Here is a 26175-nt window from a genome sequence, read left to right on the forward strand (position 1 = left end):
ACACTGTGGTCGAAATGTTTTTTTTAAAAATGGCTTGGTACACATTTAATCTATATATTTTATCTATCTATCTATCTATCTATCTATCTATCTATCTATCTATCTATCTATCTATCTATCTATCTATCTATCTATCTCTCTCTCTCTCTCTCTCTCTCTCTCTCTCTCTCTCTCTCTCTCTCTCTCTCTCTCTCTCTCTCTCTCTCTCTCTATATATATATATATATATATATGCATACATACATACATACATACATATATATATACATATACATACAGTATAATGTATGGTGGAATTCTGTATTACCTTTAAAGACTATACATATTTTTGACATTATATGACATTTTCTCTATTTTGTTTAAAATAATTTTACCTTCAATCATGATTTACTTCAAAAAAAAAAATTGTTTCTGTTTTACTGCCCCTAATGTTAATTTTTTGGAGTTTTGCAGAAATGTTGGAATGTTTTTTCTACTGAGGGAGATGTACATGTAAATCTTAGTGACTTTACATTGCAAATGTGACACAGAGACACTTTAGAAGTGGCATTTATGAGTACTAACATAGAGTGCTTAATGCTGCTCAAAGGGGGCATGATTGCAATTACACATTGGTTCCAGTTGGCTGAGGTGGATTACAGCAGGCATACATTTACAATGTAGAGGTGGCACATTTGTTCTTCTGAAGTGGCAAGGTATTCTTTATACCTATTATTTAATGCTGCTCAAAGGTGCACTTACATACTGTATACTTCAGTTGTATACTTCAATGCAAATCAAAGAGGCACAATCTATGACCAATTTACATACATTTCACACATTGGCTTTTTTGAGAGGGCATCTTTTTGATGATTTTGGCACCTTTACACAGATTTTTTTATGTTGCTCAGAGATGGAATTAATGCATTCATGCAGCAATCTCAATTGTGTACATTAATACAATTCATACACCCGACACAATAAGGCGCAAGATGTGTTTCGACAACGTGTTGCTAGTTTCAGACTAACTCAACCCTAATTTTCCCATTTTCTGCCATGTTGTTTAAATAGCAAATCCATTTGCGTCACTTTGTGGACTCATGGGTGTTCTGGTCTGGAAAAGAGGTGTGTTAAGGCGCATTGTTGGTGCGTTTAAGGAACTAAAATAGACCAGCAATAGACCAATAGACCAGCTGAAAGCAGGTCTAAAGTCCAGCGCAGAGCGTGTCAGTTGTGCGCCTCACTTACACATTGCTTAAAACGCAGGATGTAAAGCAATACAGAAATATCTTTACAAATAAAGAAGAATTAAAAGATTAAAATGTTACAAAAATTATTATTTTCTACTCAAATATAAAAACCACTGCCTTCATGCCTTCTTCACCTCGGGGGTTTTTTCAGTTTATTCACCAAAACTTGCATTTGTATAATGTTGTTATTATTATCATTAGTATTATTTATTATATGCATATTTATATTTGCTTTATTAAAAACAAGCTGTCAGGTTTTGGACCATATGGGGCATAGCACATGTGTTTGGATATAACTCAGTTTTTTGACCACACTTTGTTATTATTGTTCATTTATTAGTTTGCTGGAAATTAGAACTGAATTTAGAAATAGTTTAGGAACAAATCTTTGTTCTTAACAAACTAAATTAAATATGTAGGGTAATGGATGTCTTCAGTGGAGTGCGTACAACACCGTTTCCTTATCTAGGAAAAAGAGAAAGTGAAAGTAAAGGCCTAATGGAGGAGGCTCATTATCCTCTTGCTGCCGATGGTCTGTTTAACTGTTTTCTCATTAGTGAAGCGTTCAGTTTTTCCACTTACAAAGTCCACCATGTAAAGTAGTAAATACGCCATGGAGCAACTGAACTGACTCTTAAAGGCAATGGGAAATGAGACGCTGGTTGGTTTATTCTTAAAACACACCCATAACGCATTAAGAGAATAAGGTCAACCCTGTTAGACCATGGGCCGTGGCGCAGAGCGTATTTCCCATCCTTAAAATAGCAAAAGTGGATTCAGACATGCCCTTAATGCTTTTGCACCCTGCGCTTTAGACTTTGCGCCTAGACCGTTAAAATAGAGCCCAAGGGGCTACTAAAATTGGTCAAAGCAGGCGTAATCTAAGCTAAATTTACACTATAAAGGTTGCAAAGAGATGCTTCTGAAATGACATTTAGTCATCTTTACAAAAAATAGTTTATTGCAGCTTAGAGATGGCACAAATGCATTTAAACAGCAATTTTAATGGTATATCAATACAATGAGAGGCGGCACAGTGGCTCAGTGGTTAGCCCTGTCGCCTCACAGCAAGAAGCTCGCTGGTTTGAGTCTCAGCTGGGCCAGTTGGCATTTCTGTGTGGAGTTTGAATGTTCTCCCCGTGTTTGTGTGGGTGTCCTCCAGATGCTCCAGATGTTTCCCTCACAGTCCAAGACATGCACTATAGGTGAATTGAATAAATCAAATTGGCCGTAGTTTATGAATGAGAGAGTGGATGGGTGTTTTCCAGTACTGGGGTGCAGCCAGAAGAGCATCCGCTGGATAAAACATAAACTGGAATAGTTGGTGTTTCATTCCACTGTGGTGACCCTGATAAATAAAGGACTAAGCTGAAGGAAAATGAATGAATGAATAAAACAAGGAGCTGAGGTGGGTCAAAGCAGTTTACACTATAAAGGTTGCACAGGGGAGCTTCTGAAGTGGTATCTAGGCATCTTGACACAAATTCTTTAATGCTGCTCAAATGTGGCATGAATTCGTTTAATACAAACATACATTACATTAATACAAAGGGCCAAAGAGGGTCAAAGCAGGTATCATCTAAGCCAAATTTACACTTTAAAGGTTGCACAGAGGCATCTTTACACAAATTATTTGATGCAACTACAACTATATATTTGAATACTGTACACGTCAGTACGTGTGAGTCAGCGCAGACATCATTTAGTCTGCATTTTTATTTGGCATTGTGGCTTTTACGTTCAAATTTGAGCTGGCATTTTGAGCACTCTTCCTGAAAGCGAAGTCAAGACAATGTGAATCTGGCATGTCCTGCACTATATGACTCCTGCAGCAGGTTAAGGAAACTCCACAGACTTTGGAATGTTTTGACGGCTGCTTTTGTTCCAAGATTCAGCCATAATGTTTCAGTATCTGTCAAGATGATGAGATTTCTCCCTCCATCTCTCCTTGCATTTCATCCGCCCCGCACTGGAGGTCTGAAAGCTATTGTATTCATCCAGCAACACTTCTTACAGAAGACAGACCTTATTCTTCCAAGAAAATCACAGATACTCCATCTGACTGTCTTTTTGGATGACCTTTTTCTTATGGAACTCCCTGAGAGGAACGGATTGTTTCGGATTTCCACTGTTGCGCTCGAGTCGGAGAAACAGAATTGTGGTCCCTGTTATGGGTTTCTCTCTACCATCTCCAACATCTGCAAATGATTGTGAAGGGAAGTGAACAGGAGAAGGGGAAAACATAAAACCCATCCTCCGTCAATTGGCCATTTCAAGTGCCCTCGCTGGCTTATAAACACCAACATGCCATGGCAAACTCAAGACAGGCCAAACTCACTCAAGAGGGGTGTTGTGGCCGCAGCATCTGAGACCAGCATTACAAAAGTACATTTTGCTTCTAAGTTTGCAGACTGGCTAATTTACTGTGACGCTAGGATGCTAACAAAGCTTTCTCCTCAGATTTCCATCCAAACCTCTGTCTGTATACGCAAAGATTTCAGTACAGTCGGGGCTGAATGCTCTCTTAAGCAAGCTGGTGAACCAAATGTAAATAAATGCAATAAACTGTTTATGAAAGTCATGGGCTACAAAAATTGTACAACAATCGCCAAGCATTGCAATTCTATTCCCGTAGCAGTTTTATATTTCATATTTGTATTGTATTATGTGTTGAATTAACCTTAATGTATTTTTAAAGCTTGTTTTTCATGTATTGTATTTTTCTTGCTCAAAAAAAATAAAAAAATAGTTTTAATAATTGTTCTATTTAAAGCTTGACCCTTCTTTAGTTATTTTCTGTACTAAAACCGAAAAGTTTTTAATAAAAGATATGACTAGGAACTAACTCTCATTCTGGAACTTCAGAAGCAGTATTTAAGAGCATTAACATAGATATCTATCGTATCATACTGGTGCTAGACAAGTATAGATGATAATACAGTATCTTACTGCTTAGGCAAAGTAGCACCAACTTGCACTAAATACTAGGCTTAAGCTTGTTTTGTAGAATAAAATAAGCAAACAATGTAAATGAAATATGACAAGATGCTGCGGTGCTAGAAACTTGTATTATTGTCGAAGTCATTCATAACAGAGATTCATTCACAAACGAATCGCTCCCTCTGTTAGAATGAGAAGTGAAAATAGGAGAGGTGGTGTGTTTTTAGCACATGGATTAGGTCAAATTTAACAGGGATGGAGGATAATACATTTCCATGCACACAAACACGCTCTTTGTCAGGACTGCACGTGTGGTCACTTATCCATCAATGTAGAAAAGTGATTTAAAATTATAATTTTCTGTAAAAGAATATTTGCACACTGACCAGCGGGAATCTCCAGATCATAGGTGTATATGTACATATGTGTATATATTTCAGGCTCTGGATGGCCAGTCCTTCACTTCACCTTGGTCTTGGTCTTGGTCATTCATTTCAAAGGAGCGCTACCCTGTACCAAAAGTGTTGCTCTATTGACGCATTCTTTCCAATTGTCAACAATAACGTAGGCGACATCTAATGTAAATATCTACGCAGCGCAGCTATCAATTTCATGTTTTGCACCATGTTGCTTAAATTCCAAATCCATTTGCGCCACATTGTGGACTCTGGGTGTGCTGGTCTAAAAAGAAGGTGTGTTAATGTCCGGTTTGATTTCTTTATTTTTCTAGTTTAGAGCTCTTCTCTCAGCTGTAGATCCTTCCTATTTGCAATCATTGCTGTGGCATCTGATTAGCGTCTCTATATCTACCTCTGTGTTCTTCAGAATTTTTGCCTGATCATTACTTGTAGTCTTATGTCTGTGTGATGTGTTAAGTGTCTTACCTGTGTTCTGCTCTGCTCACTGACTATCAGCCATCAATGTTCGGCAGAATACTCCATCCTCCAGCTGAGCTGTCGCCCAGCACCTACTCGCTCGTTCAGCCATCAGCCTAACCATCAGTGCGGGCTCTGCACTGCACACTGACCATCGTTCTGCGTGAGGCAGGCTGCCTTTGTTGACTTTTTGCTAAATAATCTTTGTTTTCATCCGCACTTCTGGTGTGCTGTTTTGTTATGACAGTTAAGGCGCATTGTGGCGTGTTGCTATGTTGAGGCAACTGAAATAGACAACCCAGGCTCATTCGGATTACGTACCCCTATATACGTTTCTTGAGAGAGCAAAATACATCCCAGGAGCTACATTTGTTTGCAGTTTTTGTTTTCGTGAATCCGCCAGAGGACTTGGTGTACGCTTTTTGAGATCTCAAATATCTCTCGCAAGTGTCATTCGCGCCTGCTGTTCTCATGTAAATCCACCTGAGGCTGCTGTAGACAAACTCACTGACTGACTGACCAACCGACCGATCCCCTCAGAGATTATTTAAAGAGCAGAGATGGCAAAAGTGCACATGTCCTTTACTCAAGTAGAAGTACAGACTCATGTTTAAAACAACTCTGGTAAAAGTTGAAGTACTGATACACTTTTGTTAGCTGACTAATCAGAGCCCTTTGAGGGCAGGCCTCAAAGGAGGAACCAGGAAATATGATGGTCGTTTTTATGTTCGCTCAGTCGTGTAAAATGAAGGTAAGATATGTGAACAATTAATGTGATTTTTTTACAAATGAATCGCAAACACACATTGTTTTGCACCCCTTAAACACAATCAAATCACAATCGACATTGTGTACCACCCCTTTAAGTACGGTAACAAAGTGTTTGTACTTCGTTACTTCCCATCTCTGTTAAAGAGTGTGTTAGTTGTGGCCTATGTTGATCCAAAACACTTTTGCTGCTGTACCATGGCTGCAGCAGGCGCAATATTATTATGCAGCACCTTAAAATAGTACACTGCTAGGTAACAAGGCAACATCACCTGTGTAAAATCATTGCGCAAGATGCTAATGGTCCAATTTGTTTCAATGGTTTATGCTAAGCTAAGCTAAAAGTGCTTCAGCCAGACTCGGAGACTAGCTGAATGGATTAAAAAAACTCAACATCTTAACTCTAGGTGACTTGTAAAATGAGCCTATTTGCAAAGAAAAAGTGGAGTGTTCCTTTAAAATAGTTTATATTTTAGCGCAATCAGTGTGGAGTCATTTTCAAGATCACATTTGCTTGTGTAATCATTATTGACTTTTCAGGCTGATGTAAAGTTTATGAAGGTTATTTCCCACACGCTCTGTCAGCGCTGAGCCAGGAAGCATTCATATATCTGTCAGTGTTGTCTGTCTGCGTTCACACTGAAGAATGAGAGTCTTTACTCACGTGTCTGTGTCCCATCGGCTCCACAGGATGAACTCTTATGATGATGATGAGGAGGTGGCTCGCGAGCGCCGGAGACGAGCCCGTCAGGAACGCCTGCGAAACATGGAGAATGAAGAGTCCAGTAATATTACAACAGAAAGCAACAGGTAGTTTTACTTGTTAGCACAAATATAGTAAATATAGTATTGTAGCGGATTTGCATGACGAACAATGTCTGCTCTGAGCCCCAAACAATATAGCTATATCTGAAGTCTGGTTTGTATGATTGATGTATTGAGAAAATGCCTAGCAAAAACAAATCCATTTGTGCAACTGTTTAAGACACTGTGAGAAATGAATGGAAGCTTATGTTTATTATGTGTCATATATCTTATATCTTATATAGTTTTTAAATACATAGCTTGAAATAAATACAATTATTGATATTATTATATAAAATACTTTTTGAGTGATGTAAACCTATTGTAGGAGAGCTCCAAACCAAGGTTATAATAGTTTTGGATTTTTCATTAGTTTTAGTTTTTATTTTGTTTTGACGGTTTGTTTTCAAATTCAGTTAGTTTAATTAGTTTTTAGAGGCAGATTTACTAGTTTTTATTAGTTTTTATATTTTGAAATTGTTTACTTTTAGTTTAGTTTTTTATTAGTTTTAGTGTTCATTTTAGTTTTTTGTTTGTTATTTCATTGTAAATAACATAAGTATAAATACAATGAAGGATATCTGTTAGGTGCAAGATTTAAATTCATCAGAATAAATATTGTATAATAAAAACTCAACCAAAGATTTACATTTTTTTGGCACAAGAACACTACCATCTACCATTAACATCTACCCATCCTCAAATTTAAATACAACGGCCCACAAGATAGCAGCCTGAAGTACAATATGTGTGCAAGGCTGCTTGAGGTTAGATACACAGTAGTGATGGGAAGTTCAGATCTTAAACGTGAACCAGATCTTCCCAAGTTTGGTCTCAACATATCAAAAATATGTAGTCAGCAATCATAATTTCAGTCAATTAAAACATCACCATGACCTGAAAAGTTTCTTACAATTAAGTTTTGCAACCCAGCTGAAGCATGATTCACTTATTTAAATTCCATTACGATTTCTGTTATCAAGTAAACTTACAAATTGCCGGATCCTCTTATTTAAGCCCTCGGTTTACCCGTGCTGAAGTACTGTTCAAGTTTAGTTCAGTCACAGCAGGCTGTCATGTACGGTTTGTGTTCGGTTCACTGAATCATGCATGCGCAGTATTATCGGTTCACCACTTCTCAAATCTGATCTCAGTGTACTGTTCTAATAATTGAATAACTCCTTATATATTGGTTTATTTCAAGTCAGAGGGGTATCAGGCATGTAAAAAGTAAGTTGTTTGTGTATAAGTGCTTAATGTTACTGGAGACGCAAATAGTTTCAAATGATTCAGTTCGATTTGGTGAGTTAGTTCAACTGGTTCACTTAGAAGATCTGATTTGCACAGAAGATCCGCGTTCACAATTGCGGTCACTAATATAGAAATAAAACCCATTATTGGGCACAAATGTGTTAAATTAATACTTTTAAGTGTCTGCTCAGGTCGTATTTAATGCTGTCACCGTGCTGCTGTCATGTCCAGCCATTGTTTTGTTGCGGGAGCAACAGCGAGGCTTGACTGGAGGAGGATCAGCTTGGTCTGGCTGAGATCTGAGGTGCTGTACAGGTTAAACACCTGACAGCGCAAAGTAAATAGATTTACTTCCAAAAGGCCTACAGTATGTATTAAATACATTTAAAGAGACGAAAACGAAGGATGTTTTTGCTATCATTTTAGTTAGTTTCAGTTAGTTTTGTGAGTACACAATACAGTTTCAGTTAGTTCTAGTTTTTTAAAAAACTCTCGTTTTTATTTTTATTTCAGTTAACGAAAATGTTTTTTCAATTCTAATTTTCGTTTTTTCCTTTATTTTCATAAATATCTTTGCTCCAAACTGAAGTAGGAACTTTAAAAAATGTGCTGAAACTAAACTAAAATTGCATTACATTAAATTAACTAAATTGAAAATGTTTTAAAGTGACACATTTCTGCATGTATGCTTCTATTGATTTTTCCAAATGAATATATTTTGAGCTAAAAATGTATGCTTACATAGGAGCTCTTTAATGTCAGGATGGATTCCAATTGGCTCTCAATGTTTTTAGCATTCATAATGCTGAAAAGAAAAATGTTGTCATTTCTATATGTTGGTAATGTTACATATGTATTGTGGAATTTGAATTATTATGGGGTATATTTACACAATACATGTGTAATTTGACAATGCTGTCAAAACAAACCCCATTCACATGGATTGGTTTTGGTTTTCAAATACCTGCACATCCCTAAATATGCATGAAATCATCGTTTTCACTAAACTCCATATGCGTAGTTTACACATAGACTACCATTGTGTAATTTTCCAAAACTTTAAAGTTTGTTTTTAAGCTCTTAAAATAAGCTTGCCATTAAAAAAATAAATAGGCAAAAAATGTTGTACTAAAATTATACTAAAATTAAAAAATACTAAAATTAAATAAATACCAAAATTTTGTAACTGCCATTATAATTATCCTTGCTATGAGTAGAGCTTAAATCCTAAACTTAAAGGCACATTATGTAATTTTCACAGCTAAAGGGCACGTATTCACAACAAACAAAGACATATTTTAATGACGCTGTATGTAGTCTTCATTACATCTACAGGAGTCCAGAAATCATGTTCATGGATGAGCTACAGTATTCAAAATTTATTATCATGGTAGTATGAAGCAGAGTAGGGCTAAAAGTCATCAAAGCAAAAACAAGATGGTTAAAAAATATTTAGACCTGATCATGTGGGGAAAAGGCATTGCTGTTTTTTTTATACTAAATAAATTTTAGGATTCTGTTATAAAGTGTCTGTAAAGTAGGGTTGGGTACTGAAACAAAGTGCTGGACCAAATCAACATTTGAATTTCAGTCCCTAATTTTGGTGCTACTAGTGCTGCAGATGCTTTATAAAAGTTGTGTGTAAGGGGGGAAACAAGTCAAATTTATGAAATTTGAGGGTACATGGAATCAACTTAAAGGCAGAGGAATGCACCTTTAACAGCTTGCAACATCATCTGGCACTTTTCTTGAGTCTGTTTACATTGACACCAATACTATAATTTTAATATGATTCAAACAATCCTCTGATTAAGAGTCTACGATGTAAACAGCAATTTTTGATTACCTTAAAGGACCACAGACACCCGCGTCACGAAATGTGGAGGTTTTTTCTTTCCATTTGGCGTGCAGTATCAAATTGCATTAAAACAACACTCTTTCATCAGTCCTTACTTCATATGGTCATCCAATACCTCAGTTTGTCACTTAAATGAAATGTTCCTGAATGAAAGTGAAACTGCCGAACTGCAGTTAAAGTCGAAAATATTTCAAATTAAAATTACACAAAACTGCAAAGGAAACATGGAAAGCTTGATGACGCGATGACGTTAATGGATCTATGTGCTATAACATGTAACATGGACTCATGAAAGAAACATTCAAAAAGCAACTCATGTAAACCCCTTAATCATATTATTGCCTTATTCAGATTAAGGCAAATAATTAGATTACTGATGTCCAAGTAAACGTAGTAAACAGCCTTTCCACAGGTTAGTAGTAAGCTAATGTAATGTTATTAAATTCTTCAATTTAGGTAAACAAACAAATGATCAAAAGAAATATATTTAAAACTTATTATAAATATATAATTATATTGTTCAATTACAATGATTAAAATATATATTTTTTGTCAAATAATTCTGAGGCTCATAAGTATCGGTTCAGGCACCGTTTTGGCACTGGTACCATTTTAAAAAGTATCGATTTAGAACCGGTATCGAAATAACGCCAAACGATACCCAACCCTACTGTAAAGCATCTTTGGTGTTACCCTATGTTCTGTAAAACCAAACCAGAACATTCTTTTGAACATTCTTTGAAACATTTGGGATAATGTAAGTACACAAGTCAGCAAAATACAGTATATTGCACTGTTTTAGTTGCTTTTGGATATTTTAATGAGAAAATCTTAAATAATATATTTCATATATAAATACTTCTACATCTTCTAATGGTGTTGTCTTCAGCACAGAGACGCCTTCATTGATCACTAGTTCTGAACCAGCGGAGGATGATGATGACCAGGCTCTTCTAGAGAGGATTGCCAAAAGAGAGGAAAGGAGACAGAAAAGGATGAAGGAAGCTTTGGAGAGACAGAAGGAACTTGATCCCACCATCACAAATGGAACCGAAAGCACCAGTGCTGCCACAGAGAACGAGCCAAATACTAGAAGCGATGAACAAGAGTCCTCCAGAAATGATCTCCCTCCAACAGAAACCAACTCTTGGAAGGAGAAGGAAGAGCAAAAAGTGGAGGAAAAGCTAGAGGAGAGAAATGTCGAGGTCGAGGAGACAGTCTCAGTACAGGAGGAAACCGTGCCAGAGGAACCCAAAGCATCTCTTGAGGATATAAACAAACCAGACGACGAGGACAGACCAACGAGGTCCTACCTCAGAGAACAGGTCATTTTCGCAATCATTTCATTCTATGATGAGGTTTGACATGTTAGTGATGCATTTAATGTGGTCTCTGTATTATTTGTTTATTCTCATAATTACTTTATTACAGGAATCCATGGAAGAGAAACCCAAAGAACCAACAAACAAGGTATGAGATTCTGAAGATTTGATTGGGTTTTTAAAGGGGGCATCGGATGATATTTTCAGCTGTTTTTGTTTTTAGTAAGATTTCTTGCTTGTCTGACAGTTTAGAAATGTTTGACACAAGAGTTTGATATAAACTGTCTGTGTTTGAAACTCTGTCAGCAAGCCTGTTTCTACTCATAACTAGCTATTTGAATAAGGCTGCTTTCATCAGTCTGGGACGAAACAGTCCCAGCATGCAACCTGCACTGTGCTGTGGTTGACTGTAAAGACATTAATTCATCCTTATAATGAACACCAGCCTCAGTGCAGACAAAGATAGCATGTAAATCCTGTGTTTAACGTGTTCTATTTTCATTTGTGGCAAATGGGCACTTGCTTGTGTTTATTTAAGAGGTCATTTTAACAGAAACTTTCTGCCAGTGACAGATTTGTTTTTGCGCAGTGAGGTAAAAATCTGAATGCCATTAATCATGTTGACAGATTACATTACATTACATTACTGTCATTTGTTATTTGTTAGTGATTTCTAATAGTAATTATAATATTTCTTCTTGAACTGAAAGCATCTGCATGCATACAGTACCACTGTAAAGTTGTCACATTGAGTTTTGAATGCTTTACTTTCACTTTTGAATATGCGATCACACATAGCTAAAACTTCCTTAGCGTGACATCATCAGTCTCAGATAAGTTCATGGTTTTGGGAATGTTACTTATATTAAATAAGGAATCCCTTAGGATATTGTGCATCTTGGGAGAAGGGGCTGGTGTTAGCAGTAGTTCATCATAATTTAAAGTTATCTGGACTGAAACAGTGGCTGTGAAAAGAGCTTTTTGTGACATTGTAAAATGTGTTTTTCCATCACTATTAAGGGATTTTAACCAAAGTGTCAGACATTTTATAAAGAGGTTTTATAGAAAATGGCTGTTTGATGTCCTCTTTAAATGGTCTGTGCATGCAAAAATGAAAATTCAGTAACAGCTGAGCCTCATGTCATTCCAAACCCTACAGTGCATCCGGATAGTGTTTATAACGCTTTAATTTTTCCACATTTTTTTATGTTGCACCCTTATTCCAAAATGGATTAAATTCATGTATTTCCTCAAAATTCTACACACAATACCCCATAATGACAATGTGAATTTATTTTTTTAAATTGTTACAAATTTATTAAAAAATAAAAAACCTGAAAAATCAGATGTACATAAGTATTCACAGCCTTTGCCGTTAAGCTCTAAATTGAGCTCAGGTACATTCTGTATCCACTGATCATTCTTGAGATGTTTCAGGAGCTTAATTGGAGTTCACCTGTGGTAATTCAGTTGATTGGACATGATTTAAAAAAGGCATACACATGTCTATATAAGGTTCCAGGGTTGACAGTGCATGTCAAAGCACAAACTAAGCATGAAGACAAAGGATTTGTCTGTAGACCTCCGAGCACAAGGCTGGGGAAGGTTACAGAAAAATTTGTTATGCTCTGAAAGTTCCAATGAGCACAGTGGCCTCCATCATCAGTAAGTGGAAGATGTTTGGAACCACTAGGATTTTTCATAGAGCTGGCCGGACATTTAAGCTGAGTGATCGGGAGAGAAGGGCCTTAGTCAGGGAGGTGATTAATAACCCGATGGTCACTCTGTCTGAGCTTCAGCGTTGTGGAGAGAGGAGAACCTTACAGAAGGACAATCAACTGTGCAGCAATCCACCATTCAGGCCTGTATAATACACAAAATAGAGTGGCTAGATGGAAACCACTTCCAAAAAGCATCTGAAGAAACCATAAGAAACAAAATTCTCTGGTCTGATGAGACTAAAATTTAACTCTTCGTAGTGAATGCCAGGCGTTACGTTTGTGTAGAATTTTGAGGAAATAAATGAATTAGTCAATTTTGAAATAAGGCTGTAACATAAAAAAATGTGTAAAAAGTGAAGCGCTATCAATACTTTCCGGATGCACTGTATAACATTTTTTCTTCCCGTTTGGAATGCAATTAAACATAATTTTAATCAAATCTGAGAGATCGATGTCCCTCCACTAAAAAAGTATCATCAGAACATCCATAAAAGATCATTTGAATCAAGTGGTTTATTTCAAGTTTTGTGAACAAAATGATTTGGATCATCTGAATTTTAATTCACAATAAAGCTGCGGTCACACCAGAGTTTGTGTGTGCGAAATTCTGTCGTGTGGTGCTGCGAAAAGGGGCAGGATTAAACAAGATAATTAGACATTCAAAAAAGCGAGAGATTGCTCCATGTTTTAAATTTCTGTCCAGAGAGGTCCTGTTTTGATCCTCGATTGGTCTCACACAGTCAAGTGATGCGATTTCGCAGGTCAGAGTTCACCAAGGTTGAACTTTGCACTGCAGCGAACTGCGAAACTTAATGCATCACCCTGCGTTTCCGGTCTGACGCATTCGCGTGCGTATGAATGGAAGTCTATGGGAAGAAAAGTTAAGTGTGACCGCAGCTTAAGTGAACATAAGAAAAAGCTCAACCTCATTGGTTCTTGCTCAAACATGCCAGCTGAAACTCAAGAATGAACCTCACTGGTTCTCAAGCATTAAACAACTAAGATTGCTTTCCATTTCAAATTTGAATAATATTGTTCGCTGATCAATTATATGTGAATAAAATTCGAAATCACATTTAAGCCAATCATGCTTCTCCAGAAGGCTTAAATGTCTAGATTTATAGAGATTTTTATCTTTCCTTTTTTATCTTTTTATGAAAGTTTTTAAGCACCAGAGTTTTTGGAAAAGCCTTTCAATGGAGCAACAGAAATCCTTCAGATTTCATTAAAAAACCCAATCATATAATTCTGAATATAAACAAAGTTCTTATGGGTTGGATCAGCATGGTGTTGAGGAAATAATTGTTAACTCATAGTAACAACATAACAAAAAGAATGTGGAAACTGGTTAAATTAAATGCCTTTAAATGTAATTATATGTTGTTGATTATTTAAAATTATTTGCTGTGTTTTAGGAAGAATCTGTCAGTGCATATATAGAGATTAAAGAACAAACAAATACAGATTTAGCAAGTGCAGATTTAGAAACGAAAAAGGTAGAAGAGGAAAGTTTGATACCAGAACCAGCAAAAGAGAACAAAATAGAGGTGGAAGTCAAAGTGGAGCCAGACACAACAAAGATTGAGGAGGAAAAGCTGGTGATGAAAGAAGATGTAGAGAAACCTGAAGAAAAACTTGTTGAGGTGAAGGCTCAAATTCAAGATGAAGCTCCAGTGAAGAAAGAGATTGAAAAACCTGTGAAAGAGCTAGAAAAACCCAGTGAAACTGTCGAAGAAACACCAAAGAAATCCATAAAGGAAATTGAGGTGAAGGCTAAAATCCCAAAGAAAGAAGAAGAGAAACTACAACTGAAGAAAGAGGTTGTAGAAAAACCATCAACACCACTGAAGAAGGTTGAGGAGAAACCAGTGACTCCAAAGAAAGAGGCTGAGGAAAATTTTGTGGCCCAAAAGAAAGCAGTTCAGGAAAAAACTGTGACTCAGAAAAAAGAGGTTAAAGAAAAAACTTTTACTCCAAAGAAAGAGGTTGAGGAAAAACCTAAATGGAAGAAAGAGGCTGAAGAAACAAAGGCCAAAGTTGAAGAAAAGGTCAAATCAAAGAAGGAAGAGGTATTCACCTCTTACCTGAGTGACGCATAGGAATCACAAATATATGCACAGGCCACGCTTTTAATTTGCTTTTCAGTTCGACTGAATGCTGTGTTTTTTGTGTGTGTGAATATCACAAAATCTGTGAGGAACATGTCCAGGTCTTTTTAGTTAAGTTTATTTATAAACTAATTTCAAGAGGATCCCGTGATTATGATTGAACACAGCTGGTTCTGCATTAACTATGTATGATCCACCAATCAGACGATTCCTAACCCACTATAAAGAGCCAGAGTTTCTCACTACAGTCATCTTCGATTTGAAGAATCCCTCCTTCCACCCCTACTCCTCCACTTTTCCCTTCATAGGGCGGCACGGTGGCCCAGTGGTTAGCACTGTTGCCTAATAGCAAGAACATCACCGGTTCTAGTCCTTTAACAGGCCGGCTGTCATTTCTGTGCTAAGTTTGCATGTTCTTCCCATGCTCACATGGGTTTCCCTGGGTTCTCTGGTTTCCTCCCACATTCCAAAAACATGCACTACAAGTGAATTGATCAATCTAAATTTAGCACTACAGTCAAACTCTCATGCAGCAGCATATCTCTTCATAGCAATCATTTTCGACATTAGCTCTTATCAAAAAGGGGGAGTTGTCGAGATCTACCTGAGCTCAAAGCTCCCCTCTCGCCCTGCAAACGGGAGAGAGCCCAGGGCTCAAGGACCTTTTGAGCTCAGGGCTCTCTCCCGGGACAGCATGCCAAACTTGCTTATAATCAATCATCAGCTAAGTGTGAACTCTTGAAACTTTTTTATATGAGACTTTTCATCTTCATTATGATAATGTAGAAAAAAGACAAAGGCTGCATTCAAGTCATTTCAGATAAATCACATTTATGAATTAAATGCACATAAACATTACCACAAAGTAATTGTTTTGAGTTGAAAACCGAAGAAAATCTTTTACCTCCAAATTTCCAGTGAAAAACATGGCAGAATCACTGAAGTACACTAGAGAATTATATATACCATCCTAGCAGGCACAGGATTGATGTTGTACCCCAAAACATAGGGACATTGGATTTTGTTTGGAAATAAAAATAAGATTGACATCAGAACCCAACATCAGGCTGATGTCAATGTTCAATGTCCAACCTAAAATCAACCAAATATCAACATCTAATGATGTTACAGCTTGACGTTGTGTGGACATGACCATTATAACATCTATCAGATATTGGATTTTAGTTGCCAGACCTGACTAATAAATGTCAGTATTTAACGTCAATAGGACGTTATCTTGACATTGATATTTGGTCACTTTCCACTTTCCAACCCAATATAAACCAAATATTAACATCATCTGATGTCGTTATTGGATGCCAAAATAACGTCCTTAGATGCTGGATAGACATTGAATTTTGGTAATTGAACGCTGTCTAGACGTTGAATTTTGGTCACTTTGAAACAAAACCTAAAATAAACCAAATATCAACATCATCTGATGTCATTATTGGATGTCAAAATAGCGTTGTCCTTAGATGCTGGATAGACATTGAATTTTGGTAATTGAACGCTGTCTAGACGTTGAATTTTTGTCACTTTTCAACACAACCTAAAACAGACCAAAAACCAATGCACCTGTTGTCGTTATTGGAGGTCAAAATAACGTTGTCCTTAGATGCTGGCTAGACATTGAAATTTGGTCATCTGACGTCAGGACCTAAATCTAACCTAATATTAACGTCTTATAACGTTGTGTGCCTGCTTGGATTATATGTCTTATATAACACTTGTGGGTTGTCAGTGACAAAATATTGATACACCTGATAAGTTAACAAACCCTGTTGTATTTTCTTGTAATTTATTAAAAGTAGGTACAGTGCCATCTTGTGCTGATGAAAGTGACTTGAAAGCACCTGACATCATTATTACAACTTATCAACTCATAAGTAGGAATGTCCCAAGAGGACTTGAAAGCAACATATATGGCAATAATTAATTTCATTTTGGCAACCCTTCATAAAGAAGGGAATAAGTAAATCAGTAAATAAGTTACTCTACAGGTGTAAGTGTGTATGAGAGAAAAAGCAATGCAAAATTTGATTGGTACAATCATCTTAATATTAATAATCTCTTTTTGATTTGAAGGCGAAATGTCACCTGGACAAGTTTTCATGAGATTGAACAATTTACAATCACATATCACTTGCTTTAAAGTTTCGAAAATGCTCTATTTTTGCAGTGTGATTTGCATGTGGTGTGGTCAGTTCTCCTTGCTATACCCACTGATTTCTATGCTAAATCGCTTGCTAACACTAATGACCTGTTTTTTGTCTCTTTAGGTTGTGGAGGAAAAATCCAAACCGTCCTTTTTACGTGACCGAGTAAGTCAATGGTGCAGTTGTGTTTAAGTGAATGACAGCACAACGTGAGAATAAAATAATAAAACTCATTCACTGTTTCTTCATTCAAAGCTGAAAGTGTCAACAAAGCCGCAAGATATACCTGACAGCACTGCCAAAGCCAAGAAACCAGAGATGGCATTAAGGCACAGAGAGATTCATTTATCATTTCACAACTGACTGTACGAATTCCTCACTGAATATTAAGCCATGTTTTCTTCCTGTTTTAGTCCCAGCAGATTGCGTTCTCCAGAAACAGAGAAGCAGGATCCTATTGCTAAGCTGGAGGCAGAGCGTAAACTGCAGGAGTTGAAGCGCAGGAGAAACGAGATGGACAGCGAAGCGCTGGAGAAGATGAAGCAGAAGCAGCAAACAGCCGAGGCTGAGCTGGAGGAGCTGAGGAAGAAGAGGGAGGAGAGGAAGAAGGTCCTGGAAGAAGAGGAGAAGCAGAAGAAACAGCAGCTGGCAGATAAGAGGGCCAAAGAGGAGGTAGAAAACAAGTCTTTAAAGTGTAGCTGAATGCTGATTAGCATACTAATTTTACTTTCTAGATGCTGTGAGAGGGTTGTGCGATATTGACAGAAAAGATCTCCTTAAAGCCAAAATTGGAAAGTCATTGGTGACAAACCTAGCACATCCTGTGATTAAGATACCTGTAGATCCACTTTAAACAGTAATTACTTAGATTAAAGGGGTGGTCCACAGTGTATTTTTAAGGCTTGGTTGTGTTTTTAAGGTGCAAAGCAATGTGTGCTTATGCTTCACTTGTAGAAAATCACGTTATTTTTTCATATATTTTACTTTGATTATATACAGCCACTCAGCTAACATGAAAACAAATGTCATATTTCCTAGTTCCTCTGTAAGGCCTACCCTCTAGAGGCTCTGATTGGCCTGCTAACATAATGTGCTGTGATTCGCGGATTGGCTCCACGTCACTCCCTACGAGCGCACGCTTTTGCACTGTGTAAGCCAGTGGTGCTCAACCAAGTTCCTGGAGATCGACCTTCATGCAAAGTTCAGCTCCAACCCTGATCAAACACACCTGAACCAGTTAATTAGGACCTGAACAGCACTTGACAATTACAGGCAGGTGTGTTTGATATGGGTTGCAACTGAAATCTGCAGGAAGGTCGATCTCCAGGAACAGGGTTGGTCACCCCTGGTGTAAACAGTCCAGTCAGAGCAGCTATTAGCACCGTTAGCTGCCTGAATCAGACAGAAATGAAGAGCACACAGCTGAACCTCATGCCTGCTCTCTAAAATAAAATCTGACAAGTGTCTTTCACATATATTCGGAATTTGCATGTGTAAGTAATATGAAACGTTCACATATCTTTAGCGTGTTGGTTATTTAAGATGTAGAACGCACGGAAAGCAGCCGCATAGAGAGACACTCATAGAGAGACACTGCACACGCTGCTGAAGTTTGTGGCTGTTTACAGCGTTTGACTGATAAATATGAATTTTTAGCTAAATTGTTAGCGGTGCCAATTTGAAAGCACAAATACAGAAACAGAACAAGCTCTGTGGAAATAGCAGCGTTTGAACGGGATTTTAGCTTTCTCTGCTTTACATAACAGTGCCTCTGGCCACGCCCCTTCTCTGCGCAGACTGTGATTGGCAGTGAAGGTCGTCAGTTCACCGCTCTTCGCTAAGTGCAAACACTAATATAGGGACACTGGAGCGTTATAAAGCCACGAAGTTCAGTCGTTTGCGCGTCTGTGTTTGCACTCAGTAAACATCGGTGAAGAGCAGTGAACTGATGACCTTCACAGTCAATCACAGTCATTTCTGTTGAGCACTGGTGAATACTATGGCAAATCAGCAGTGTTCATAAACTTGCTCAACAGTGCTAAAATATTAGCGGTAAATTGACGTTTTTTTTCAATTTTAGTACCAAAATTCTGTATCGTGACAAGTCTAATATAGTGAAAGAATCAGTTTATTAACCTGAGTTTGATAAATGGCATCTAAAACGTGTGTTTGGGAAAGAAAACGTTAGCCAGCTAGTGCCATTTTCCTTAACTTAGAAAATGAGGTCTGATATCCTTTTTATTTTCACTATTCATTCAGAACGGACCTTCGGGTTACTCGGAAAGCCGTGAAATGATCCATTTGTGTCACTTTCTCTTCGCTGATAAGATATACAGCCAGGTACACAACGTTCCTCTGTGACTCCAGGCAATGCTTCCGGGTTTCTTCCCACCACAACCTTGATTTTGCTTTTAAAATAGCAGCCACGTGAAATCAGTCTAGATCAGGGGTGGCGAACCTGTTTGGCATGATGAGCCCAAAAAAAAACTTTATCACTGCAAAGAGCCACACAACAGATGCGCAAACAACAGTATATCTGTCACAATAACTTATACACCTAATTATATAACGCAATAGTTTTCATGGATTTAAATTAGCCTACCTCATTTTACTTGACTCAGTGGGACACCTGACATTCCTTAGTTTCCACAATCTTTTTCAGGTCTGGCTCGTATTCAGTTGTGGCTACTCATAGTAACTCTTTCACATGTGTGTCAGTAAGAACAGAGTGATGCTTTGATTTCACTAGTTTCAGTGTCAAAAAAAGTGATTCACAGACATAAGTTGACCCAAACATTGACAACAGTTTGAGTGCAGCCTGTTTGACATTGGGATATCTCTCAACGGGCACAATCTTCCAAAACTCCACGGTTCCTTCACTCAGGACACTTTTAAGTCTGTCATCCTCAGAAAGTTCAACCATTTCAATGTTCTGCACTCATCTTCGTATTTACGCTTAGCTGTACGCTTTCCTGACTCTGCCATGACGATTGATATTAACGAACTGCACGTCACTCGTGTTGCGCCCCAATCACACGGGGCTTCACTGTCAACCCTTGACTGAAGGCGTGTCTGAAGTTAGAGCTGAAACGATCGTCATAGAAGCGTCAGAAAATGAAATTCAGTCAGCAGTAGGCCACTGTCTAGCAGGTGTATTTGCATACAGCGATCTGATTGGCTGACGCGTCCGTTGGCGCTTGAAAAGTTGAGCTACTCCCAGCTTCTGCAGCGTGCAACGCTGAAGCCCCGTGTGAATGGGGCATTAGTCAATTGGTTAATGTATATTAAATCGCGCGAGAGGTTGAGCCGCACAAGAGCAGTAAAAGAGCCGCAAGCGGCTCGCGAGCCGCGGGTTCGCCACCCCTGGTCTAGATGTTGTTGTTCATCTGAGATGACCAGCCAAAGATCAGTTTGATTTTTATATCTTTATATGGAAATATTGGAATTTCATAGGGTGTCTTAACTTTTTCACTGTGAGGAGTTATATGCAAAGGGATTTTTAATTTTCAGTGAGCCAGCTTCCAGTGAACTGTCATCCCATTATAATATTACCACCATTGGTTGCTTTAAAAATCAATGATCTTCACTGCCTGATTGAGATACAATATAAAGTGTGTCTCAGACCAAATACGAAGCACTGCGTTAAGTTCCATTGTACCACACCATGTCTTTAAAATATGGAAATGTATTTTAAATCTGCGCTAGCCTGAGTTTCTGCGCTAGCCTGCTGCTCCTGATGGTGCTTGTGTTTATATTGTCTTTCATCTCGTTTTACGCTTGAACAACTAAATTAATGATTAAGTCTATTAAGTCTAGTCATTGTGTGTAAAGATCTTGGACACTTTCCAAACATGTCTTGAAATTGTTCATTATCAAAATTATTATAATTGGACTGGAATCGCAGGACTGATTTTTTTTACATTAGCCAATCGTAGTACTGCAGATTGAAGGAAAGTAGTGGAGTAAAAGTACCAATACTGCACTAAAAATATACTCAAGGGAAAGTAAAAGTACACATTTTTAAAACTACTTAGCAAATTACAATTCCTGAGAAAAACTAGTCAATTACAGTAATTTGAGTATTTGTAATTTGTTACTTTACACCACTGATCGTTAATTCAAAGATTCATCTACAAATTAGTCAAGTGACCATCTTTAGGAATGAGTTGTTAACTCACTGAGTCATTGATTTCATATGTTTCACACAAAACAAAAACAGAACATGCATTCTATGTGAAGGGCCATTTTGTTGTACACATTTTCGTATATTTTTGTAACAGGAAGAGAGGAGGAAGATGAAGGAAGAGATTGAGAGAAGGAGAGCTGAGGCAGCTGAGAAAAAGAAACAAAAGGAAGAGTCGAAAGAAGGAAGCAAAGCAGCATTTATCGCTCCGAAGGGTGCATCTGCAAAGGTCAGTGTTTCTCTGATCTATTCTAAGGGTGTGTTCACACTTGGCAGGTTTGATTTGATTACAGCTAACTGGTGCTATTCCTCTATAAGTGCAGTTCATGTAAACAAGTGTGATTCCCAAATTTTTCACCACTGAAAGAGTAGAATGGCCAAAAGTTGGAACCAAAATAAAGGCGATGCTGTGTCACACTTTTCAGCAGTGTTCAAGGTGCTGGTTTCACTTTTTCTCCAGTCACCAGGCTTGAAAAGCACAGCGCTTTGCACTATAATACCCATTCATTTTAATGGCTGCACAATGGTGGCTTGTTGCTACACTGACCAAAATGCAAGAGCAGCATTGCACTGTTGATTTAGCTTCTGTGCGCGCGATGAACAAAGTTCAAAATAGCTAATTAGTCTGTGGATGTTCATGTACTGTACATTAGTGGTGTAATGGATCACAAATCTCATGGTTCGGATCACATAATGTTTTTTAGTCTCAGATCGGACCATTTTTCAGATCGGACCATTTTTCAGATCAGCCAAAAAGGGGAGAAGAATGTAATTTGCTTTCCATTTATTACAAAAAACTTTTGGTTTCAACAAAATGAACTTAGAACTTTGAACTTATTAAAAATAAAATGAAGAAATAATCAGCTGAATTAAAATAAATTGTAAAATATTCAGTACTGTGAAAAATTCACTGTTACAACTACTGTTGCTGATGACGCTAAATGTAGAAATCTAACATTATCATTTGTACAACCCATGTTTATTTTTAGTCTCATTTTCAATAAATGATTCAGTTTTTCACTCATAAAACCTCATGTTTGATGTGTCATTTTTTAAGAATTATTCAGTGGCATGTTTTTGATGTTTGGCTTCAACTTTCACTTATGAGTCAAGTTAAATGCATATGACGGTGATTTTAATTATTAACACAAATATCAGTGGTTTTAGCTAAACCATAAACTGTTATCCCAGCATTTCTGTGTTATTTGACTGTTTATTTGTAACTTCAAAACCAACTCAAAAGACTAAAGACTGAATCTTTTAAGTTTTATAAACGTATGCAAATTTCCATTGTTTATCATTTATGTTGCGTGGGTGTTGAGATCCTGATCTTTTAATGATTAATTGTGCAGCTTACACTGAATGCATTAATGCAGGCTAAACAAGTAGTGACAGAAAACACTTTTAATGAAACCCACCACATCCCGAATAACCCACCACAACTTCTTCCATCACATTATATTTTACAGGAAAGCCTAAATGCTTTCATACATGTGATTTGAATGACGCGATAGGCAATCTCACTGCAATCATTACAAATTTAGGATTAATCTATACCCCTATTATACCCCTACTTTACATGTATATTAATCCATATATGTACTGCACCTGCTCACTAGAAAGGCAAATATCGCTCAAATAACTTGCCAACAGCACATTTCTATATAGTATAATTGTTACTGCTGCTTGTAATTGCATACTGTGCTGTCATGGCAATGCTATTAAAATGACGCCTCTTGAATAAAATTTTTTACTGTCAATAACCCTTTAACTGCCTGTTCTACCAAACGGTTGACCATATTTTGACTGTATTAAATATTGATTGTTAAAGTCATTTCAAAAGTTCACAGTTAGCTGATGATTGATTTTAAAGCTTGTTTGGCATGCTGTCCCGGGAGAGAGCCCTGAGCTCATAAAATCCGCGAGCCCGGGGCTCCCTCCTGTTTGCAAAATGAGAGGGGAGTTTGAGCTCAGGTAGATCTCGAGAACTCCCCTGATGTAGTAGCTAATGAACAGATAGTGATTGCTCTTAAGAGATAACTACTTACTTGGAGCATGTCTATGGTGCCGATTTAGATTCGTCAATTAACTGAAGTTGCATGTTTTGGATGGTGGAAGGAAACCGGAGAACTCAGGGGAAACCCACGTGAACACGGGGAGAATGTGTAAACTCAGCACAGAAACGTCGGCTGGCTCAGTAAGGACTAGAACCAGTGACGTTCTTGCTGTGAGGCAACAGTGCTAACCACTGGGCCACCGTGCCACCCATCTAGGAAAGGAGGAGTAGGGGTGGAAGGGGGGATTCTTCAAAACGAAAATAGCTGTTATATGGAACTTAGGGTATTTATAGTGGCTTAGTCGTCTGATTTGGTGAATCATAATTTGAATAATGTGGGACCGGCTGCAAGCAATCGTAAGCACGTGATCCTCTCGAAATTCACTTAAAGATTGTCTGTTTTCAATAATGGTTCACACACATAGCATTGTTGGTTTACAAAACAATCAAACAAACATAATCCTGTTGCACTACTACACTTGATTTTGATTTTATTGTAAAAAAAAACATGTTAAATAAGATTCTGAAATATTTTGTCATACTTAAAAAATGAAGATGATTTAATATTAAACAAGATTTTATTTTGATAATTTTTTAAAATTACACTTACACTTCATATTTTCTAAATCTTTTCATATTTTTGAAGCTAAGCAGGGCTGCGCCCGGTTAGTACCTGGATGGAAGACCACATGGGAAAGCTAGGTTGCTGCCTGAAGTGGTGTTAGTGAGACCAGCAGGGGGCGCTCAACCTGTGGCTTTTGTTGGTTCTAATGCCCAGTATAGTCAAGGGGACTCTATACTGCTCACTGAGTACCGTCTTTCGGATGAGACGTTAAACTGAGGTCCTGACTATCTGTGGTCATTAAAAATCACAGGATGCTCTTTGAAAAAAGTAGGAGTTTAACCCCGGCATCGTGGCCAAATTTGCCCACTGGCCTCTTTCCATCATGGCCTCCTAACCATCCCCATGTCATAATTGGCTTCATAACACTGTATCCTCTCCACCAATCAGCTGGTGTGTGGTGTGCGGTCTGGCATAATATGGCTGCCATTGCTTCAACCATGTGGATGCTGCACACTGGTGGTGGATGAGAAGATTCCCCCCAAAATGTGTTAAGCGCTTTGAGTGTCCAGAAATTTAAAATATATATAAAAATGAAGTATTTTCTGATTTATCATAGTATATGTTTTAATTTCGGTACTTTTCCTATAAATTACAATATCAACTATTTGGTAGAGGTTGATATTTTACAAATTATGGAATATGTTGAAAAAAAAGTCATTGAGTGTGTTAACTAGCGACATTAGGAGTTAAGATATGCAATTCAAAAATGTTTTTCTTTGTGGGGCAGTAAAAGGGATAAAATGTGTTTGTTTTTCAGTATATTATTTAAGCTCAATTTTTAATCACACAAAATTACTTTTAACTATTCAATAAAATAATAAATAATTACTAAAAACCATTTTCAGTTTCGGTTTTTAGCCAGGTGCATCCAGAATATTTTGTTTTGGGCAAGAATTTTAACTTTGATGCATCCCAACTAAGTACCGAATCTGATTTTAATTATCTTTAGTCTTAAAAATGACCTTCCATTTTTGATCTGTAACAGCTGAACCATGAGAACCTAACAAGTGTGAACACACCCCAGTGTCAATAACAAAAAAGTACAATAAGTTTACCATGTGTTTTATGTCACAAGCTTTATAATTTTTTTGTATTCATGATTAATTTGTCAACAGATCGGAGAGAAAGCAGAATTTCTCAACAAATCTGCTCTAAAAAGGTAAGTAAACGTTTTAGAGCTTAAAAAGTGTGTGTACTCAACAGTCAAACACATTCTGGGGTCTGGGATATACTTGTTGATATTGCTACTGCTTTATTTACACCAGCCCGGTAAAGACGTCACACACCCCATTAGTTTGCAAGATTGGAAACAGACTGGAGCAGTACACTTCTGCTGTTCAGGTGAGGAATACCAAAGACTTTAGATAAACAAAGTCAACACACTCGTGTTTTCTAGGATTGGGAGAACATGCAATGCGCAATATGACTTAAGTTCTACTTTCTAAATAAAAAAGCTAATTGATGAAGTCTTTGCTTTTATGAAATCCTTTTCAAAATGATGGAATTAAATCTTGCATACCTGAAATAGCAGACATTTTTTGTTTACGACACAGTATGATACATTTGATCTGCTGTTTATCAGACTAAAGAAGTAACCAAATCACCCAAATCTCCCGTGGATGTGCCTGTGGCTGAAGGGCTGCGGAGCATCAAGAGTATGTGGGAGAAGGGCAATGTGGTCAATCCCACCCCGAGCCCTGCAAGCCCCCCTGTGGCCACTAAGGTACAAGACGAGGGAAACATGATTTAGCACATGATTGATGGAAGAAGCTAATGAAGCAATAGTAATTGGACAAGATGCTAAAACATACATTTCTGCTAATTGCCATGTCAGGAAACAGCTGGTCTGAACATTGGTGTGGCTGGACGCATTAACAGCTGGAAAACCAAAACTCCAGAGCCAAAACCTGCTGAACCCAAACCTGCTCCTGAACCAGAAAAACCACCACCACCTACCAAAACAGTGAGAATTGCCTTCCATCTATCTATCTATCTATCTATCTATCTATCTATCTATCTATCTATCTATCTATCTATCTATCTATCTATCTATCTATCTATCTATCTATCTATCTATCTATCTGTCTATCTGTCTATCTGTCTGTCTGTCTGTCTGTCTATCTCTCTCTCTGTCTGTCCATCCTTCCGTCTTTTTCCATCCGTCTCTCCATTTAACAATATATTAAATCTTTTTTTAGATTATCTTTTAGCATTACATACCGTTAAAGTATTTAAAAAACTGATTAATCTATTATTTTGCTTATTTTTTTGTTATA

The 26175-nt window shown here is 37.5% G+C and overlaps 1 protein-coding gene and 1 long non-coding RNA gene across 3 annotated transcripts in view; one reads left to right on the plus strand and one right to left on the minus strand.

Moving 5' to 3' along the window:
- LOC130219084 (uncharacterized) overlaps positions 1-26175 on the minus strand; it is a 79183-nt gene that overhangs the window by 29893 nt on the left and 23115 nt on the right. Inside the window, exon 2 of the long non-coding RNA XR_008836025.1 lies at positions 6477-6569. This is a non-coding gene — a long non-coding RNA (uncharacterized LOC130219084). The remainder of the gene's footprint in view (positions 1-6476; positions 6570-26175) is intronic.
- cald1b (caldesmon 1b) overlaps positions 1-26175 on the plus strand; it is a 63549-nt gene that overhangs the window by 28915 nt on the left and 8459 nt on the right. The window contains exons 3-14 of one of the 2 annotated variants that reach the window (XM_056451350.1): positions 6503-6622; positions 10615-11050; positions 11157-11195; positions 14184-14837; positions 17159-17200; positions 17291-17364; positions 17449-17707; positions 21316-21447; positions 25015-25058; positions 25165-25240; positions 25482-25622; positions 25734-25862. In XM_056451350.1, the coding sequence (XP_056307325.1) occupies positions 6503-6622; positions 10615-11050; positions 11157-11195; positions 14184-14837; positions 17159-17200; positions 17291-17364; positions 17449-17707; positions 21316-21447; positions 25015-25058; positions 25165-25240; positions 25482-25622; positions 25734-25862 (2146 nt within the window). The remainder of the gene's footprint in view (positions 1-6502; positions 6623-10614; positions 11051-11156; positions 11196-14183; positions 14838-17158; positions 17201-17290; positions 17365-17448; positions 17708-21315; positions 21448-25014; positions 25059-25164; positions 25241-25481; positions 25623-25733; positions 25863-26175) is intronic. The other variant, XM_056451352.1, reaches the window with a different exon arrangement.

This window comes from Danio aesculapii, chromosome 25 (assembly GCF_903798145.1).
Source record: "Danio aesculapii chromosome 25, fDanAes4.1, whole genome shotgun sequence".
NCBI lineage: Eukaryota > Metazoa > Chordata > Actinopteri > Cypriniformes > Danionidae > Danio > Danio aesculapii.